The following is a 19590-nucleotide window of genomic DNA, read 5'->3' as shown; positions in this document are numbered from 1 at the left end:
ATGTTATTCTGTATTTGCCCTATCATAATAAATGGGTAAGACTGAGGTTAGAAAGAAGTCCTGGCTTCTGCTCATTACCCTAAATAAAAAAATAAGCATCAAACACACCAAAGAAATACTTAATTTTAATAAGTTAAAAAGAGCCTCAAACACCCATAAACCTCCAATTCATACCAATAACGGGAGGAGAGCATAATGACTAAGAGCAAGGACTCTTAGAACACTAGCCCACTGTTCACAGTGCCATCTTAGCTAACTCTTTTTACCGTTGTTAGCCTCATTTTCCTCAGCTATAAGATAAGGATAATAGTAGTAACTACATCACAGGGTTATTGATGATTAAGCAAGATACTATATCTAAAATTGTACCAACAGTGCTTAATACATGGTAATCACTCAACAAATATTAGTTATTATTACTATTAATATTACCATTACTACTATTATTAAGGTCATTTTGTCTAAGGACCTTGTGTTCCTATACTCTTACTCTCTACTCCACAAAAATATAAAACCCATTATGTTGTCTTAGGCTAACAAGTAATCTGAGCATATTAAACACTATACATATATTCAACATACATTGGCTTATTAAACCCAACATTTAATAAGCACCTACTAAGTGCCAGACATTCTACTGTATATGGGAAACACAAAAATAAATAAGACATGATTCCTGCTCATTAAGGCATATAATCAAATAAATGCAATAAAGTACTACAGATGCTATTTAACAGGGAGTTATATACAGACAACATGGGAACACAGAGGAAGGAAGAAATGGTCAATTCCAGTTGGGGTAGTAATGAAGGAAATCAGAGGTGATGATCTGGAACAAGAAGGTAACCAACAGGATGGAGAACGGGGCCATTAGTGACAGCTGCAGTGTAGAGTAGTAGTTATAAGCATGGGTTTTACATTCCAAGAAACCTGATTCAAATCCTGGCTTCATCACTAGATGTACAACTTTGTGCATATTATACAATGTCTCTAAGCTTCAGTTTCCTCATCTGTAAATTGGGAATAATATCACTTTCTTCATATGGTAGTTGTAAAGTTTATTTAAGAACATAAAGGCAAGCATTTAGTCCAGTGGACAATAAACACTCAGTATGTAGTAGTTATTATCATGATTCTAGAAGCCAAAGCAGTGAGAGCAAATTACTTGGGACGTTTAATAGCTTGATATGTTCAGAGAACTACAGCAATTTGGTATGGCTGGAATATAAAAAGCAAATAAAGTAGGATACAGCAAGGATAGAAATAGACAGAAGCCAAATCCTAAATAACCTTGTATGCCATACCAAGGAATTTGATTTATTCTTTATCTAAGGAATGGGAAGCCTTTTTGCCAAAGGAGTGACATGATTGAACTGGCATTAGAGAACTGACCGTGATAGCAGGGTAAACGAAGAATTAGAGGTATAATCACAGAAGTAGATAGAGCCAGGGATTACTACAATAAGTTCAGGTGAAAGATGATGGCTTGATTTACAGCAGAAGCAGTGAGAATACAGAGAAAGAGACAAACAAGATGCTAAGAAAGAACCTACAGGACTTAGTACCTGTTTGGATGTGTGTGGTAAGAGATAGCAGATGCAAGCTTCAAGGTTTCTGACTACACTGACTAGTTTTAGGGCAATGCAATTTACAAAGGTGGGGTGGGGAAGGGATAGGGGTAGAAGGGGAAGGGATGAGTTCAGTTTTAGAATTGTGAATCTGAGATGTTTATGGAACGTACATACAGTAGGCAGTAGGAAGGGCTCTTAGCAGATTGCTAAAATAAGTGAGAGAGGGAAGCCACACGCATATCTAAGAGAAGAATGCTCCTGTGAGAGCCAACTGCAAATGCCAAAGGCTCTGGAGCAGGACATGCTTGGAGAGTTTATAGAACATAATGAAGCAGTTGTGGTTTTGCTCAAATATCTTATGCTGATGAACTTTGTATCCTTTCATTTTAAATCATTGCCCCTTTAAACCTGTCACTTAAAGTCCATCAAACTCCTGAAGTAAGACATCCAAACATCAACCTTTATAGTGATTATCCAACTAACACAGGGCAATGATCCATATATTGAGTTTAGGATCTTGGACTGTCACAAGACTAGGAAAATATTAAATGAGGTGATGCAATTAAGGTACACATGCCTAGAACACATACTCAAATACAATTTGTTATTATGTAAAACTAGTTTAGAAGGGCAAATATAATTTGAATAAATAATTTACCTTGTTTTCACATTCTCTGAAATGTTCACGTTCCTGAAAAGCCTAATGTCTTTAAGGGCAGGGACCACATTTTTTCATCTTTGTAATCCCAAAGCCCAGCACTAAGCTTAACAAATAGTAGATTCTATTTAAATTATTGTGGAATCTACCCTACGATACCAATCAGAATTCTTAAACAGAGTGCCAAGGACTCTAATCTCTGAAAGATATAATTTTATTATGCAAGATGTCTGTTCACGAAAAAGAGGCCCTACCCCAAACTAAACACTGATTTTCCTCTGTAGAGAATGAGAGCATGCTTTCAACAGATTAACAAGGAGATAATACATAGTAGTAAGTACTTTTGATACTGTTATCATATTATTCAAAATTTTGTTGGGGGGGTGGTAATAGGTCAAATACATGCACCTGATGTAAGTATAGCCTTAAATAATGGTCTCTTCAACCTAAAAGAAAATAAACTTTTCTTTGTTAACTTGTCAGTCAAGTCTCAAGCAAAACAGGTACTAAAATATAGTACAGATTCTCACTATTCAGAGTCAAAATAACTAGTAAATTAAAATAATTGGGACCATTTGAGCAGTAACATCCAAGATTTGTTTTTGCAATTTAATCACACAGGTGATAACACTGGCTTGGGTGTCAAGCTAATTGTGTGTTACTCAAATATTGAATTCTCACCTCCTAAGCAATTGTTAGAAGATACTAGATGCAAAAACTCTAGTTGCTATGTTTTATATTTTATTCCACTTATCCATTTGTTTATTATCCTGGAAAAAGAAATTCTGTCCATATTCTTCTTGCAAGCTATATATAGTCCACATCAGATGTACTTAGACTACAACTACCCAAACGAATCACCTCCTGCCTCTTCAGTTTTGTCTCCTCTCAAACATGTATCCAGGCTTTGTCAGGGAGGGGATGCATAAACAAACAAACAAACACTACAACAACTTCCTCTTCTGGTAGCCTAGCAAACACAGGTTTAAATCATAAGAGTTCCCAACCATCCACCTTCAGTGTATACAAGAGGGGCAGAAATTTCAAGAAATGGAATATTATTAATGGAGATGGGGTGGTTTTCATGTGTGACCACAAATTCTGTACCATATAAAATACCCTCTATTATACCTCTTCCGAAGACCAGATGAAGAGCACGAACATATCCAGTAACCCAGAATAGCCAAAAGAATCTTAAAAAAAAACAAAATTGGAAGACTTACACTTCCCAATTTCAAAACTTACTACAAAAAACTACAGTAATCAAGACAGTATGGAACTGGCATGAGAAGACATATAAAACAGTGGAATAAAATAGAAATAAACACTCCAGAAATAAACCATCACATTTAAAGTCAACTGATTTTTGAAAAGGGTGTCAAGACAATTTAATGGAGAAAGAAATATCTTTTCAACAAATGGTGCTGGGACAATTGGATATCCACATTCAAAAGAATGAGGTTAGATCTCTACCTCACATCTTATATAAAATCTCAAAATGGATCAAAGACCTAAATATAAGAGCTAAAAGTATAAAACTCTTAGAAAAAAAGAAGAAAACAGGTGTAAATCTTCATAACCTTGGATTACGCAATGGTCTCTTAGACATGACACCAAATGCACAAGCAACAAAAGAAAAAATAGTTAAATATAAAAATTGGGCCCAACCAAAATTTAAAATTTAATGGCACAGGACTTCCCTGGTGGTGCAGTGGTTAAGAATCTGCCTGCCAATGCAGGGTACATGGATTCGAGCCCTGGTCCAGGAAGATCCCACACGCCGCAGAGCAACTAAGCCCGTGCGCCACAACTACTGAGCCTCCGCTCTAGAGCCCGCAAGCCACAACTACTGAGCCCGTGTGCCACAACTACTGAAGCCCACGCGCCTAGAGCCCATGCTCTGCAACGAGAAGCCACTGCAATGAGAAGCCCACACACCACAACGAAGAGTAGCCCTTACTCACTGCAACTAGAGAAAGCCCGTGTGCAGCAATGAAGACCCAACACAGCCAAAAATAAATAAATAATTTATTAAAAGACTTAAAAAAATAAAATTTAATGGCACAATCAAGAAAGTGAAAAGATGGCCCACAGAAAGGGAGAAAATATTTCCAAATCATGTATCTGATAAGGGACTGGTATCCAGAATACGTGTTTTTTCCTAAAAACAAACAACAAACATGATTCAACAATAAAAAGACAACCCAACCAAGAAATGGGAGAAAGATCTGAATAAACATTTCTCCAAAGACATACAGATGGACAACAAGCACATGAAAAGATGCTCAACTTCATTAGTCATTGGGGAAATGCAAATCAGAGTCACAATGAGGTAAAACTCCAGGGGCTTCCCTGCCCTGGTCTGGGAACAGAGCACATGCTGTGGAGCAGCTAAGCCCGCGAGCCACAACTACTGAGCCTGCGCTCTAGAGCCCACAAACCACAACTACTGAAGCCCGCACGCCTAGAGCCCATGCTCTGCAACAAGAGAAGCCACCACAATGAGAAGCCTGTGCACTGCAACGAAGAGTAGCCCCTGCTCGCCGCAACTAGAGAAATCCCGCACACAGCAACAAAGACCCAAGGCAGCCAAAAATAAATAAATAAATAAATTTATTTAAAAAAAAAACAAAAACAAAAAACAACCAAAAACTCCATACCCACTAGCATGGCTATTAAAAAAAAAAAATGTTAGCAAGGATGTGGAAAAATTGGAACCTTCATACACTGCTGGGAATGTAAAATCATTCAGTTGCTACAGAAAACAGCCTGGTGGTTTCTCAGAAAATAAAACAGTTATAATATGATCAAGGTTTCACTCCAAGGTATACACTCAAGGGAACTGAAAAGATATCGTCATAAAAAACTTGTACACAAATGTTCATAGTATCATTATTTACAATAGTCAAAATGTGGAAATAATCCAAATATCATCAACCAATGAACAAAATGTGGTATATCCACAAAACATATTATCCAATTTAGTACTGATACATGATACAACATGTAGAAATCTTGAAAACAATATACTAAGTGAAAGAAGTGAGGCACAAAAGATCACATATTGTATGATTCCATTTATATGAAATGCCCAGACTAGGCAAATCCAGTGAGACAGAAAATAGTGATTACCAAAGGCTGCAGGGACAGCAGAATGGGAAATGCCTGCTAATGGGTACCAGGTTTTGTTTGGGGGTGATGAAAATTTTTTTAAATAGATAACGGTGAAGGTTGCACAACTTTTTGAATGTGTTAAAAAACCACTGAATTGTACAATTTAAAGAGTGAATTCTATATTATGTGAATTCTATTTCAATTTTTTTAACTTTGGGAATTTGAATTTGAAAAATACTTTGGAAATTTATTAAATTTCCTATTTTGATAAATGAACTGTGGTTATGTAAGAGAATGCCTTTGTTGTTAGGGAAGATACACTAAAGAATTTAAGGGTAAAAGAGACAGGATGTATGCAGTCTACTTTCAAATGATTCAGAAAATAAATTACTTGTCTGTCGAGAGAGAGAGGAATGGGACAAAATGAACAAAATTGGTCTGTCTAGATAAAGGATATATGGGAGGAGTTCTTTGTACTATTCTTGCAACTTTCCAGTAAGTTTGAAATTATATCAAAATAAAATGTAGCAAAAAAAAGAGAGAATGTATCCAATATAATTGGACTACTGCCCCTTTGGAGATTTGCTCTTTGATAATGACAGTCTGTGTCACATATATTACTGAATTTATCAACTGCACAATTTTTAAAAGGCCAAAATAGAAATGTAGAGATTTAGCAGAATAGGTAAACACCAGGAGAAAATCAATTAGAAGCTGATAAGTGCTGGAAGTACTTTCAAAGTGTACCACTCAAAGTATCAACTGACACGGCCAAACCTTTACTTTCTGACTCAGATTTCATAAAATGCCTATGTGAAAACTTTTAAATTCTACATCATTAAAGAAAATACTACAGGTTCATTTATCTAGACCTAATACCAGATTGAGACAATTTTTCCAAAATGGCACTCATCCCATCTCTAGTGATAAAAAGGATAAAAAGTTATTCTTCCTAGCATTTAATCAACATGTGAAGCATCATGATCAATCACAAATTAGTCAATATGAGGACAAACAGGGAAAAAATAACGATTATATTACAGAAACATCTACTTAGGGACTTCCCTGGTGTTCAGTGGTTAAGACTTCGCCTTCCAATGAAGGGGATGCGGGTTCAATACCTGGTCAGGGAGCTAAGATCCCACGTGTCTCGTGGCCAAAAAACCAAAACATAAAACAGAAGCAATATGGTAACAAATCTAATAAAGACTTTAAAAAAAAAAAGAAAAAAGAAACATCTACTTAGAGCACAGTATTCCATGCGAACTGGGTTCAATGGCTTCAGGGAGGACATCAGTGAGTGCTCAGTCTCTTCCTGTCATAGAAGCTTTCAAATGTTTTGTCAGTCTCAAGCTTTTTGATTTGCTAATATCTACTGTGGTGAAACAATTATGTAAGATTTGTATTCAAACTTGTTCTCATAAAGCAATCTATAGATTCAATGCAATCCCTATCAAAATCCCACAGCATTTTTTACAGAAATACAAAGACCCATCCTAAAATTCACGTGGAATCTCAAGGAACCCTGGCTAGTCAAACAATCTTGAAAAAGAAGAACACAGTTGGAGGATTAATACTGCTTGACTTCAAAACTTACTACTAAAGCTACAGTAATAAAAACAGTGAGATACTAGCATAAAGTCAGACATATAGACCAATGGAATAGAACAGAGAGCCCAGAAAAAACCCTCCCATATATGATCAATTAATTTCAACCAAGATACCAAGACCATTCAATGGAGAAATTACAGTCTTTTCAACAAGTGGTGCTGGAAAAACTGGATATCCACAAGCTAAAGAATGAAGTTAGATGCTAACCTTACACCAAAAACAAAAGTTAACTCAAAATGGCTCAAAGACCTAAATGTAAGAGCTAAAAGGATAAAATTCTTAGAAGAAAACATTGGGAAAAAATCTTCATGACATAGGATTTGGCAACAACTTTATGGATATGAAACCAAAAGCACAGACAATAAAAGAAAAAACCATATAAACTGAACTTCATCTCAACTAAAACCTTTTAAGCACGAAAGGACAACAGAGTAAAAAAGGCAACCAATGGAATGTGAGAAAATACGTGCAAATTATACGTATTATACATATGATAGGGATTAATATCCAAAGAACTCCTACAATTAAACAATGAAAAAACAACCCAATTAAAAATGGGCAAAGGGGGAATTCCCTGGTGGTCCAGTGGTTAGGACTTGGCGCTTTCACTGCAGGGGCCCAGGTTCAATCCCTGATCAGGGAACTAAGATCCCACAAGCTGGGCAGAGTGGCCAAAAAAAAAAAAAAAAAAAAAAAAGAGGCAAAGGATTTGAATAGACATCTCTCCAAAGACGATACACAAATGGCCAATAAGCACATGAAAAAGATGTTCAACATCATAACCACACCCATTAGGATGGCTATTCTCAAAAACAGAAAACAAGTATTGGCTAGAATATGGAGAAATCAGAATCCTTGTGCTTTGCCAGTGGGAATGTAAAATGGTACGGCTGCTACAGAAAACAGTATGGTGGTTCCTCAAAAAATTAAAAATAGAATTAACAGATGATCCAGCAATCCCACTTCTGGGTATATACCAGAAAAGCAGCAAAAGCAGGGACTTGAACAGGTATTTATACACCTATGTTCACAGCAGCATATTCACACCAGCCAAAAGGCAGAGAAGCAATCCAAGGGTCCATCAACAGATGAATGAATAAACAAAATATGGTATACACATACAATAGAATAGTATTCAGCTAAGTATCACACATGCTGCAAGCATGGATGAACCTTGAAGGCATTATGCTAAGTAAAATAAGCCAGTCACAAAAAGTAGAAAAACTGTATGATTTCACTTGAGATACCTAGAGTAGTCAAAATCATAGAGAAAGAAAGCAGAACTGTGGTTGCTAACGGGCTGAAGAAGGGAGGACAGGGCATTACTGTTTAATGGGTACAAAGTTTCAGTTTTGGAAGATGAAAAAGTTCTGGAGATGGCTGGTGGTGATGGTTGCACAACAATGTGAATGTACTTAAAACCACTTTAAAATGGTTAAAATGGTAAATTCTGGACTTCCCCAGCGGTCCAGTGGTTAAGACTTTGCACTTCCACTGCAGGGGGCGAGGGTTCAATCCCTTGCGGGGAACTAAGATCCCACATGCCACATGGCATGGCCAAAAAAACAGGTAAATTTTATGTTATGTATATTTTAACACATTTTAAAAAATGGTTAAAATGGTAAAATTTTGTTATCCTTGTTTTACCACAATTTAAAAAAATTGTTCTCAACCTAACTGTCCTCATTACAAAGCATCAAAACTTGACAATTTAATAAACTGTTCTCCTGTTCAACTCTTTGGTTCTTGGGGCTAATCCCTGGGAGTGTACTTGCCTTTTTCTTTTCAAAATTGCAAACTAACGCAGTGAATCAAACCACTAGGATACAGTGGGACATCTACTTTAAAAAAACAAACAAACAAACAAACTCTTTCTACTAATGAAAACATCATCCATTAAGGGAAAAACTTTGTGAGAACAGAAGGATGTATAGGGGAGGAAGAGCAGAATGTGTTCTTTGACAAACTGTTGCTAAATCTCAGCTTATCAAATAAAAAAAAGCTTTATATACAACTTTACTTTCCTCCTGATTTAGGTAAAGTTGACCAGAAAAATGGTAAACCAGTCAATCATCATAAGGCAAATGATCTTTATTCATAGGAACCATACACTGTAAGTAACTACCAATAGAATAGCACACAGATTTTAATTTTCACAAATTAAAATCAATGTTTCCCATAGTGGCAAAGGTGCAAAGTTGGGTATATGCCTTCCTATATTGGTACTTCTAATATTTCTTAATTCTCTTAAAATGAATAATAATAAGACCTAAACTTTCCGAGTTTAAGTGCAATTACAAAATTACCTTAAAGTAGTGTTCCTCCAATACTCAATGGCACACCTTTGACTGCCTTCTTTTTTTTTTTTAATTTTTTTTTTAAATTTATTTATTTATTTTTATTTTTGGCTGCCTTGGGTCTTTGTTGCTGCGTGCGGGCTTTTCTCTAGTTGCCGTGAGCGGGGGCTACTCTTCCTTGCGGTTCGTGGGCTTCTCATTGGGTGGCTTCTCTTGTTGCAGAGCACGGGCTCTAGGCGTGTGGGCTTCAGTAGTTGTTGCACTCAGGCTCAGTAGTTGTGGCTCGCAGACTCTGGAGTGCAGGCTCAGCAGTTGTGGAGCACGGGCTTAGTTGCTCGGTAGCATGTGGGATCTTCCCAGACCAGGGCTCGGACCCGTGTCCCCTGCTCTGGCAGGCGGATTCTTAACCACTGCACCGCCAGGGAAGTCCCTGACTGCCTTCTTAATATATTGATTGATCTACATGGCAGTCACCAATTTCATAATATAAAAGTTTTCCAACAGGGTCAACTACGGATTAAATGCTAGTTTGAGAAGGCATTTCCTAAGCAACTAATTAAATTCATGAATCAGAAGAGAAACAGTCAGCAGGACAATATAGCAGTTAAGATAACTATAATGGGAGTCACATAACCTACTTTCTACTATAAATTAGCTGTGTGATCCTGAGCAAGTCATTCAGATCAATGGTTCCCAGACTGTTGAGGCTTTACCCAGAGTCCTAACATGAACTTTCCAATTTGATATTTTGTCAAACACGGATATTTAAAAAATTAATTTCATAATAGTTGGAAGGGCATTATCTCAAAATAGAAACAAGTGAGAGGACTTCCCTGGTGGCGCGGTGGTTAAGAATCCACCTGTCAACGCAGGGCACACGGGTTCGAGCCCTGGTCCAGGAAGATCCCACATGCCGTGGAGCAACAAAGCCCCTGCGCCACAACTACTGAGCCTGCGCTCTAGAGCCCGCAAGCCACAACTACTAAGCCCATGTGCCACAACTACTAAGCCCATGTGCCACAACTACTGAAGCCCGCACACCTAGAGCCCGTGCTCCCTAACAAAGACAAGCCACCGCAATGAGAGGCACGTGTAATGCAACGAAGAGCAGCCCCCGCTGGCCTCAACTAAAGAAAGCCCACACACAGCAACGAAGACCAAACGCCGGCAAAAATAAATAAATAAAATAAATAAATTTTTAAAAATCATTGTTATAAAAAAAAGAAAAAAGTGGGAAAAGACAGCTTTATGAGAAATTCACTGCATTATCCTTACTTTTCTCACTTCACTATAGATCTATGAAAACTTCAACAGGGATTAAGCAAGCATTTATTGGAGACACAGCATTGGCAACCAAAAACTTTGCCTAGTTCTTAATCAGAAGACGCAAAATAGCAGCATGAGTTCTGGATTCAAATCCTAGCTTTACCACTTACTAGCTGTATAACATTTTAACCATTTTTTTGTTTTTTTGTTTTTTGGATTCATCATTTCTCTGAACCTACACTTATGCATCTATAGAAATGTAGATAATACCTACTTCAAAGGGGTGTTGAGTGATTAAACAAAATAACCAAAATATATAGTATGGTACTGGAATATAATAAGCATTCAATAAATGGTAGCAGTTACCTAAAAATGAGATGAAATAGGATTATCACCAGGATTCTATGACTTTGTAGACAAGCAACAGGAGAGGAAAATTGTAAATAATAAGGTCCAAGAAGATAGATATATTGGAACAGTTCATTTATAGTGGATTGAAAAAAAAAAAGAAAAAGAAAGAAAAGAATTTATTTTATTTCTTAAAACTTTGGTTCTGTAGGAAGGTAAATTTGGGCAAAAAAAAAAAAAAAGTAGACACCTCATTTCTCTTCTTTTTCCTTGCCAACTCAAGACTAATACTTTTTAAAAACTGCTATTTTATTTATCTTAACTCTCATTGAATCAGAAGGCCAGAATTGATTTTCAGAGGTCATCACTGTACTACCAGATAGGCTCAGAAAAGAATGTGCTTAAACTCATCTCCAATGCTACATTCTTAACATGTTTTATCACTTTTGAATAGATAAAAAGTCTAAATTCTTCTCAAATTCACCATTTAAAAATCTCACATGAATAGTATGTTATCTTTTGTATAACAATGGGGAAAATAAAACTACATATTTGTATTTCCGTAAAGAAATTCTGAAAGGACATTAAGACATTAAAAGTGTAAAGGGCAGGGGACTTCCTGGTGGTGCAGTGGTTAAGAATCCCTGCCAATGCAGGCGACAGGGGTTTGAGCCCTGGTCCGGGAAGATCCCACATGCCGCGGAGCAACTAAGCCCATGCGCCACAACTACTGAGCCTGCACTCTAGAGCCTGTGAGCCACAGCTACCAAGCCCGTGAGCCACAGCTACCAAGCCTGCAAGCCACAACTACTGAAGCTCATGTGCCTAGAACCTGTGCTCTGCAATGAAAAGCCACTGCAATGAGAAGCCAACGCACTGCAACGAAGAGTAACCCCGCTCTCTGCAACTAGAGAAAGCCCCTGCGCGGCAACAAAGACTCAACGCAGCCGAAAATAAATAAATAAATAAAAATTTAAAACTGTAAAGGGCAGGATCCTTGGGAGCAGGAGTAAGGTCAAGACTTTTTACTGTATCTGCCTTTATATTAGTCTTATGAACTGTACAAATGTAAATCACCTGGGAAAATGTACTAAATAATAACCAAAAGAAAACCTCTACATACTTCGAGTTTCACAAAAAGGTTTTCCTCTACCCATACCTAATCAACTCTGTTTCGACCCACCATTCATATAACCAAACTCACCAACGAATCATTTTATGTAAAGTCTTAAGGCTTTATAGAATGAAACTTGTGCAAGGCTGATGCTCATGCAATATAAAAAATTGTTACACAGGCTTCCCTGGTGGCGCAGTGGTTGAGAGTCCGCCTGCCACTGCAGGGGACACAGGTTCGAGCCCTGGTCCGGGAAGATTCCAGATGCCGCAGAGCAACTAAGCCCGGGCGCCACAACTACTGAGCCTGCATTCTAGAGCCCATGAACCACAACTACTGAGCCCATGTGCCACAACTACTGAAGCCTGCGTGCCTCGAGCCCAAGCTCTGCAACGGGAGAGCCCACCGCAATGAAGGGCCTGTGCACCGCAGCAAGGAGTGGCTCCTGCTCGCCACAACTAGAGAGAGCCCGCTCACTTCAGTGAAGACCCAACGCAGCCAAAAATAAAATAAATAAATAAATCTAAAAAAAAATTGTTACAGTAATAACATGTAATTTTTCCTTCAATCGACATTTTCACGTCTCCAAAATTTGCTCACTAGAATGCAAAGGTATATTTCCTATTTTATCACTACTGATGATAATTTATGGAGTAAAGCCTTTCTACCTTGAACAAAGTCCCCATAAAGAATTTTTAGAAATTCATTTTCATGGACAATAAATGAATTTTTCAAAAACAATATAGCATTTTAAGTTTCCTAAAATTATATATTTACCATGGAAAATTTATAACATTAAACCTGTTCGGGGCTTCCCTGGTAGCACAGTGATTAAGAATACGCCTGCCAATGCAGGGGGACACGGGTTCGAACTCTGATCTGGGAAGATCCCACATGTCACGGAGCAACTAAGCCCGCCTGCCGCAACTACTGAAGCCTGCGCGCCTAGAGCCCATGCTCCGCAACAAGAGAAGCCACCGCAATGAGAAGCCCGCACACCGCAACGAGGAGTAGAACCTGCTCAACACAACTAGAGAAAGCCCCCGCAGCAACGAAGACCCAACACAGCCAAAAATAAATAAATAAAATAAAATAAAATAAATTAAAAAAAAAACAAAACATCTGTCCATACCCTCTTTCAATTTCTCTCTTGTTCAGGTTATAAGCATAAGCCCTGAGATGCTATTAAAAGCAGTGACTCACCTTGTTTACCTGAACTTTGAATACAGAGTATTCATGACAAAATTGCCATCCCAGATAAGAGTGGGCCTCTAGACCAGTGGTTCTCAACCAGGGGTGATTTTGCCCCCCAAGACATTTGGCTTTGTCTAAGGACATTTTTAGCTGTCACAGCTGGGTGGTGGGTTTTACTGGCATCTAGTGAGTAAACGCCAGGGATGCTGCTAAAGCACAGGAGAGCCCCTCACAACAAAGTATTATCTGGCCCCAAATGTCGATATGTTGCTGTTGAGAAACTTTGCTCTATCTAGATAGTAGGTCATAAGTAACCCTAAAGGAAATGATCCATCTCCTATTAGAGAAAATCAGAATGGACCCTCTGTATGGCCTGTGCTTTTGACTCTTTAACATAATCTTCAGGAAAAAAAAAAAATCCCTACAAAGCTTTTGTTATAATTTGCTATAAAATGTTGTACACAATTTCCATGTGCTTTTACCTAATTGTAAATATAGCACCTGTATCAAGATAAGAAAAAATCCTCAGCAATGTTTTCTAATTGGATATCTATCTTTTAAGTGTGTATATGAACATGTATACATATACATATAGGCCTATATAGGCCTGGAAATTTTTCTAAAATAAAAATTTCAATACTGGTTATCTCTGAAGAGTGGGATTTGAAGGGTCAGTACGGGTGAGGAGAACTTTTACTTTTCATCTTATATCTACTATCTACACTGTTGAACTTTTTTACCATAGGACTATATTACTTTTATAATTTTAAAAAGAAGATGTCACACACATATACATACAGTATATGCATACATTAAGACAAAAAATTAAAGATCATAAACCTCACCAAAATCCTTTCTTTAGGAATTTTATTTTCCTTTTACCTTACTTAAAAAAAAAATTACAAATCTAAAGTTAACATTTAAAAATAGATTTTTAAAAAATTTTCAACCTGACTTCTATTCTGAAAAATGGGTACATTTCAAAAGAATCCAATGCAAGTTCTGACTCTTCTATTCAAGGACTTGGACAGCTAAGGAACATGCTCAGCATGCCTGAAGAAATACAAAACAGGTATTCACCCCAATGTTTAAAACAACAAGAACCAAAGACCCCAAATTGTGACATTCCCTAAGCTAGCACAATTCTAATATAAAAAATTTACAAAAAGATCCAAGCCCCTTCTTCAAACTAAAAGGTGTTTTGACTTAGCCAGCAAGGGAAAGCACCTTGTTTTTTCTCAGCTGTAGGCTCTGATAATGAATAGAAAAGAGGTCCTTAAAGTATCTACATTTCTGTATACCAAATGTATAGAATTTCAACTAACTCTAGAGCAAATGCACCAGGCCTCCACATTTCTTACTCATTTCTCACCTAGTCCTGCCCCATTCGGGGAACAAGACAAACTTCACTCTCAAACTACAAACCAACCCATCTCTCTGAATGTCTACATTTTAAATATTTGGTTCTAAAACATCTAGGTATGATGAAAATAAAGATTCTATTATTATTCATCAAATGCCAGTTAGGTGAGTGTTGTTTGAAGAATATTATTTATGGTCTTTTCACACTGGAAATTCAAAGTTAATAATATGGGAGAAGACACTCATCTTGTCAGAGAGAAAAGACAATCCAAGAAATTTGCTTGGGAAAAAAAGGTCATTTCACTCACAAAGGTATAGACTATATCCTACCACACATACTATACAACAGACACTAGAAATTCCAGGAATTTCTTCTCCATGTGATATGGATGCGTGAACAAGCCTCACATAAATGGTTATTTCAAAAGCTTATTTACCCAGATATAACACATGAGCCCATAGAGTTAGAGATTCATAACTTCGGAAGCTCACTAGCACTCTACCGCTGAAGAAATTTAAGAATACTACTGGAGTAAAAACAAGTGTGTGATGTTTCATCTCATCAATGACAATTATGCAAAAATGGTCCAGAAAATCAAGGACATCATCCTTCTATCACATTCAGACCAAAGCAAACCTTTTCAGTCTCTCTTAGAAGTTTCAAAGAAAAATGGACTCTAATCTTTAGAGCCTAAAGATATTCCCACTTTATTTCCTAGGTAAAAGGTAAATGTGTTCTAGGTTCATCTCTCATCAATTTTCATTCAAAGTCTAAATGAAAGCCTTCCACAAGCCCAGGAGTGGAAGTGCTCCAGAGAGTCTCTCCGTAACTGCCTACTCAAATAAAATCCTGTCCCACCTTGGCTTAGAAGTTATTTCTCTTATAGTGAAATTCAAAGATACAGATATTCAAGGAACTATCTCCTTTACAACCCACACAGTTTTTTCCAAAGCAAAATATTGGGGTTAGAATACACTAAGGTTTTAAATCTAAAGGAATTCCTGTTCAGACCAAGAATGGTAAGACTGTGCACTAAATGTATTCTACAACCCACAAATGCAGTGTCTCCTCATTCCTCTCAAATACAAAAGCCAGGATAGTTGTACATATATAGAAATCCCTGTACTTTAAGACCAACACTGGAGGTTAAAACATCATAGGGGATGAACCAGGCACCTTAGAACCAAAATAGAATACTCTGAGCACTTAGAACAATAGTCATCACAAGACAGTACTATAACCAAGCCAAAATCAAGGGAAAAAAGTGCAGATATAAAATATCTCCTTTTGCCCTAGAGCCCAAAAGTTGATGCCTACCATTCTAGGTTGCCTAGACCTAAAAAGGCCCAGTATACACCTAAGAGCTAAAAGAAACTAAGGGCCTGATAACAAATTTCCCTCACTGCAAAAGGTGTCCATACAGGGCCTCATCTTCTCCAAGCATAAAAATCTCCAGAGTTCAGCTATCCAGCTGTTGCGAAGCTCAAAGATGCACTGGAACTTTCTTTTCCTGTCTAACTTCACACAAAGTTCCAGGCGCAAGACCCACGTGATTTTTCAGCGCAAAAGCAGAGAGCTCACCTGTCTCAAACTATACAGGGGAATTAAGACCCCTCCTTAAACACACAAGTAAGGCATAAGGCAAACAATGTCCAACCCTGCAACTCTGAGGAGAGACACAGTACAGTGGCAATGCTCTTTAGGCAAGCCAGCTCTGTCTCTCTGTCTCTGTCTCACTCTCCCTCTCTCACCCTGACCCTCTGTCTCGCTCTCTCAGTACCAAGGGCAGGGACTCTGGCAAGACCCCGCCCCCCCCATCTCCAAAGCGGGGTGGGCGGGAGGTGCCCGAGGAGTCCCGGTTCCCGCGCGAAGCTCAGAGACCAAAGGATTGCCTATTGTGGGTCTATGGATGGTGACGGGAAGCAGTCCGGCTCAAGCCGCGGGCTGAAGAGTAAGCCGAGGGCGCACTAGGCCCGCACCGCGGCCACTGCCGCCATGGAGCCGATCGCTGTCAGAGAACGACTCCGCCTGGGCAGCGGGAGGGTGGCCCCGGCCCTGCGCCGGCCCAGAGAGAATTCGTGCCTCAAGCTGTGTGGGAGGCGGGGGTCCCCGAGCCGTACCTCGGACACCTCGTCCTCGTCGCTACCAGAGGCACCACCCCCGGTCCTCAGGACGGCAGCCGCCAACTTGAAATCCAGCGCCGCGTCCCCTCCGCTCGCACCGCTGCCGCCACCACCGACTCCCGGAGCCGGCCCGGCCTCCCCAAAGAGTCTCACGGTGCGGATTCCCAGTCCGACCCCTCCCGGCGGAGGCGGCTCCGAGGCCCCGGCTGGGGCGGATCGCGGAGCCACTGAGTCAAGGTCCTCCTCAAAGGAGGTGCCGCCGCCTCCGCCGTCGGTCAGCATGGTTCTCACGCGGAGCCGGAGACGCTGCCGAGTCACTCGCGGCCGCGGCCACCGCCGCCGCCAATCCCGGGAACGAGAGAACCAGCAGGAGGAAGAAGCGTCTCCTTCCCCCCCGTCCCAGCAGCGCCACTAACTTCTCACTGCCTAACCTGCTGCCTCCCGCCCCCACACTCGCCACTGGCTGCAGCTCCCCAGTGGCTGCAGATCATTGGCCAAGGCGAGCCGTCGCTCAGACTCTTCGTCACGCGCCGCTCCCTGGCTCGCGGCCCTCAAGCTGCTTTGACCCGCGCAGGCCTAGGCGGTTGCGAACACCCGCCTCCTATTCCCCAAGTGCCGACTTCCGGTCTTTTTCTATGTCTATTGGCCAGTCTCTCTGACTATCGCGTCACGACCTTAAAGTGGATTAGTTGGCCTTGTGGTCAGTCATAGTGACCCCTGACAATGGGAAACTTCATTGGCGACAGAAAGTGTCGGTCACTTGGTCACAGGACGTCGCGTGGTACAATTGGCCGGTAAGTGTACCATTCATCCCGCCCCCATCTGAGGTGACGGGAAAGGGTTGGGGAATTTCCACTGTTGATTAAAATGACGGCTGAGGTGACGACCTGCAAGAATTGGTGAGATTTGGAGTGAATTCACCCAGCGCTTAGTGAGACTCCTACGTCAATGGTGCAAGAGGCGCGGAGGTAACGCAGTCCCCACCTGTCGCTCTCTGCCAGGCGCGGAGAGTTGCTGCACGCGGATTGGAGGGAAGAAGCTGTCAGTCTCAGCTAGGCTCCACCGTCCTGCCCGTCCCTGGTTGGAGGAGCGGCGCGTCAGTAACTAGAGAGGTCACCGCCTCTGGGACAGGGGAGGCTGTGTAAACTCTGCTTCTGGCTCTTTGGGCGGGAGTAGGGGGCTGGGAGAGACGATTGAGCGGGGCCGTTCCGGTTGAGTGCCTCCCGCCTTTCCGAGATGAGCGTAGCCCCCCGAGCTGAGGGAACCAGAGAGCTGCTGAGGATGACCGCCCGGAGGCGATTCGGCCAGCCCGTGTGCCAGGACGTGGCTGGGCGCGGCAGTTCTACAACCTGCGGGCGGGGTCGCCCCTCGGGGGCGCGTTCTCTTGCCTGTGGAAGGCGGCGGGCCTGAGGGCTGGACAGCGCCATGCCTCAGTACCGGGAACTGTCCCACGAAGGAGGGTGGGAAGGCCGTGGACAGCGCGCGGAATCACACCGCTGGGCTGAACGCAGTGGTTAAGAGTGCGTGCTCTGGAGCAATTTCGAGTTCTGGTGCCGCCGCTTATTTACTGTGTGACCTCCGGGCGTTAGTTGTTTAGTCTCTGTGATTTTCAGTTCGCCCGTCTGTAAAATGGGGGTAATACTAATACCTCCCTCACTGAGTTGTTGTTATGAATAAATGGTAATAACGTCAGGCGCTTAGCAAAGTGCCAAACTTACAGCAAAGACTAACTTTTTTTAGTTAGTCTTCCTTCAGGAGTCCTCCACCTGCCCCTGGCTCCTGCCAGCCACACTAATTGTTGTCTCTGTGATGCAAAACAAGGCTAGCTAAGGGGGTCTTCCCCCCTCAAAGGAGCTCTCTGTACCTCTGTTAGCTCTATCTCTCTATCGCCTTTGTCAATAAAGAGGGCTTTAAAAGAACTAATGCTCTAACTAATCCTACGATCAAAGATCGCAAGAAAGGCATTTGGGGAAGTTTGTATGGCAAATGTTCTTTGACCCTGAGAATGTCCATACGAGTTTAGCCAAGAGACATTGGCTAAAAGCAAAAGCTTTGGCATTGTCTACTCTCTTGCAACTTTAACAAAGGGCCTTGTATAGCTTGAGTGTGTAATTTTTAATATTTCACCTCCCTTGAACTGGAATCTGAAAATTCTACAAAAAATGATTTTTAAAATGACTTTAAAAATTGATTCTGCCAAGCATTTATTTAAAGAGCAATTCGAAGATTGTGAACATTTCTTTGGCTTGGTAAATGCTCATTTTGGCATTTCACGTGTCAAAAAGAGACAGTTTTCTATGAGCAGAACATTTCAGGTAAATGTTCTTTCTAGATAATACATTGTAGAAAATGCGGGGAAAGTACCTTTTCTAGAAAACTACTTTGATGTCAATGCCATGTACACTGGCTTTAGTTAGAATTTGTGGAACTTAATTAGCTCATATCTTCAGTAGGCATGTGTGACTAGGTCACAACTCAAACTAATAGCGCCAACAAAAGAAACCCAGCACTGCCCAACCCACTTCAGAGCTGGATTATCCAGAATTGGTATGGCTACATCCTTAGGCAAAAACAGGTATTGACTGGTGCAACATTACAAAGGAACTGCTTGTCATTTCTACCACTATCACAAAAATAATTTCTGATGCAGCTACCTGAAAAAACTCTAAATTCATTACGTGAATCTCAAGGACAGAGAGAAAGGAAATCTGGATATATACATTTCCCCCAGTATATTTGAGAGAGAAAAATACACTTCTCTACTCAGTCCCTAGCAACCAACCCTGAGTATAACTGGGAGTATAATGATCAAGCAGTGATCTTTGTTTCACCAGGACCTTTACCTAAGACACTTGTTTTCAGTAGTTTGACAGTCAGTATTGGAGTTAGGAACTCTCAATCTCCTAGATTTTGGTGACTGCTATATAGATT

The 19590-nt window shown here is 40.3% G+C and overlaps 1 protein-coding gene and 1 long non-coding RNA gene across 8 annotated transcripts in view; one reads left to right on the top strand and one right to left on the bottom strand.

Annotated features, from left to right (window-relative positions):
* The window catches only part of LOC309622637 (ankyrin repeat and KH domain-containing protein 1), a gene marked incomplete at its 3' end in the record, with an annotated part of 115657 nt that extends 98538 nt beyond the window's left edge, over window positions 1–17119 (bottom strand). For 3 of the 6 annotated variants that reach the window (XM_082378611.1, XM_082378612.1, XM_082378614.1), the window contains exon 1: window positions 16657–17118. In XM_082378611.1, coding sequence (XP_082234737.1) covers window positions 16657–16941 — 285 coding nt within the window. In that variant the 5' untranslated portion in view covers window positions 16942–17118. Of the gene's footprint in view, window positions 1–16656 lie in introns of all 6 variants that reach the window. The other 3 variants (XM_082378610.1, XM_082378613.1, XM_082378615.1) reach the window with 3 other exon arrangements.
* A 340-nt stretch (window positions 17120–17459) lies between these two features.
* Window positions 17460–19590, top strand: part of LOC309622689 — a 36222-nt gene continuing 34091 nt past the window's right edge. For both annotated transcript variants that reach the window (XR_014241055.1, XR_014241056.1), the window contains exon 1: window positions 17460–17771. This is a non-coding gene — a long non-coding RNA (uncharacterized lncRNA). The remainder of the gene's footprint in view (window positions 17772–19590) is intronic.

Source organism: Balaenoptera borealis (assembly GCF_965194805.1).
Source record: "Balaenoptera borealis genome assembly, chromosome: 2".
NCBI lineage: Eukaryota > Metazoa > Chordata > Mammalia > Artiodactyla > Balaenopteridae > Balaenoptera > Balaenoptera borealis.
Note: the sequence above shows the minus strand (reverse complement) of the source record. Positions and strands in the feature narration are given on the sequence as shown.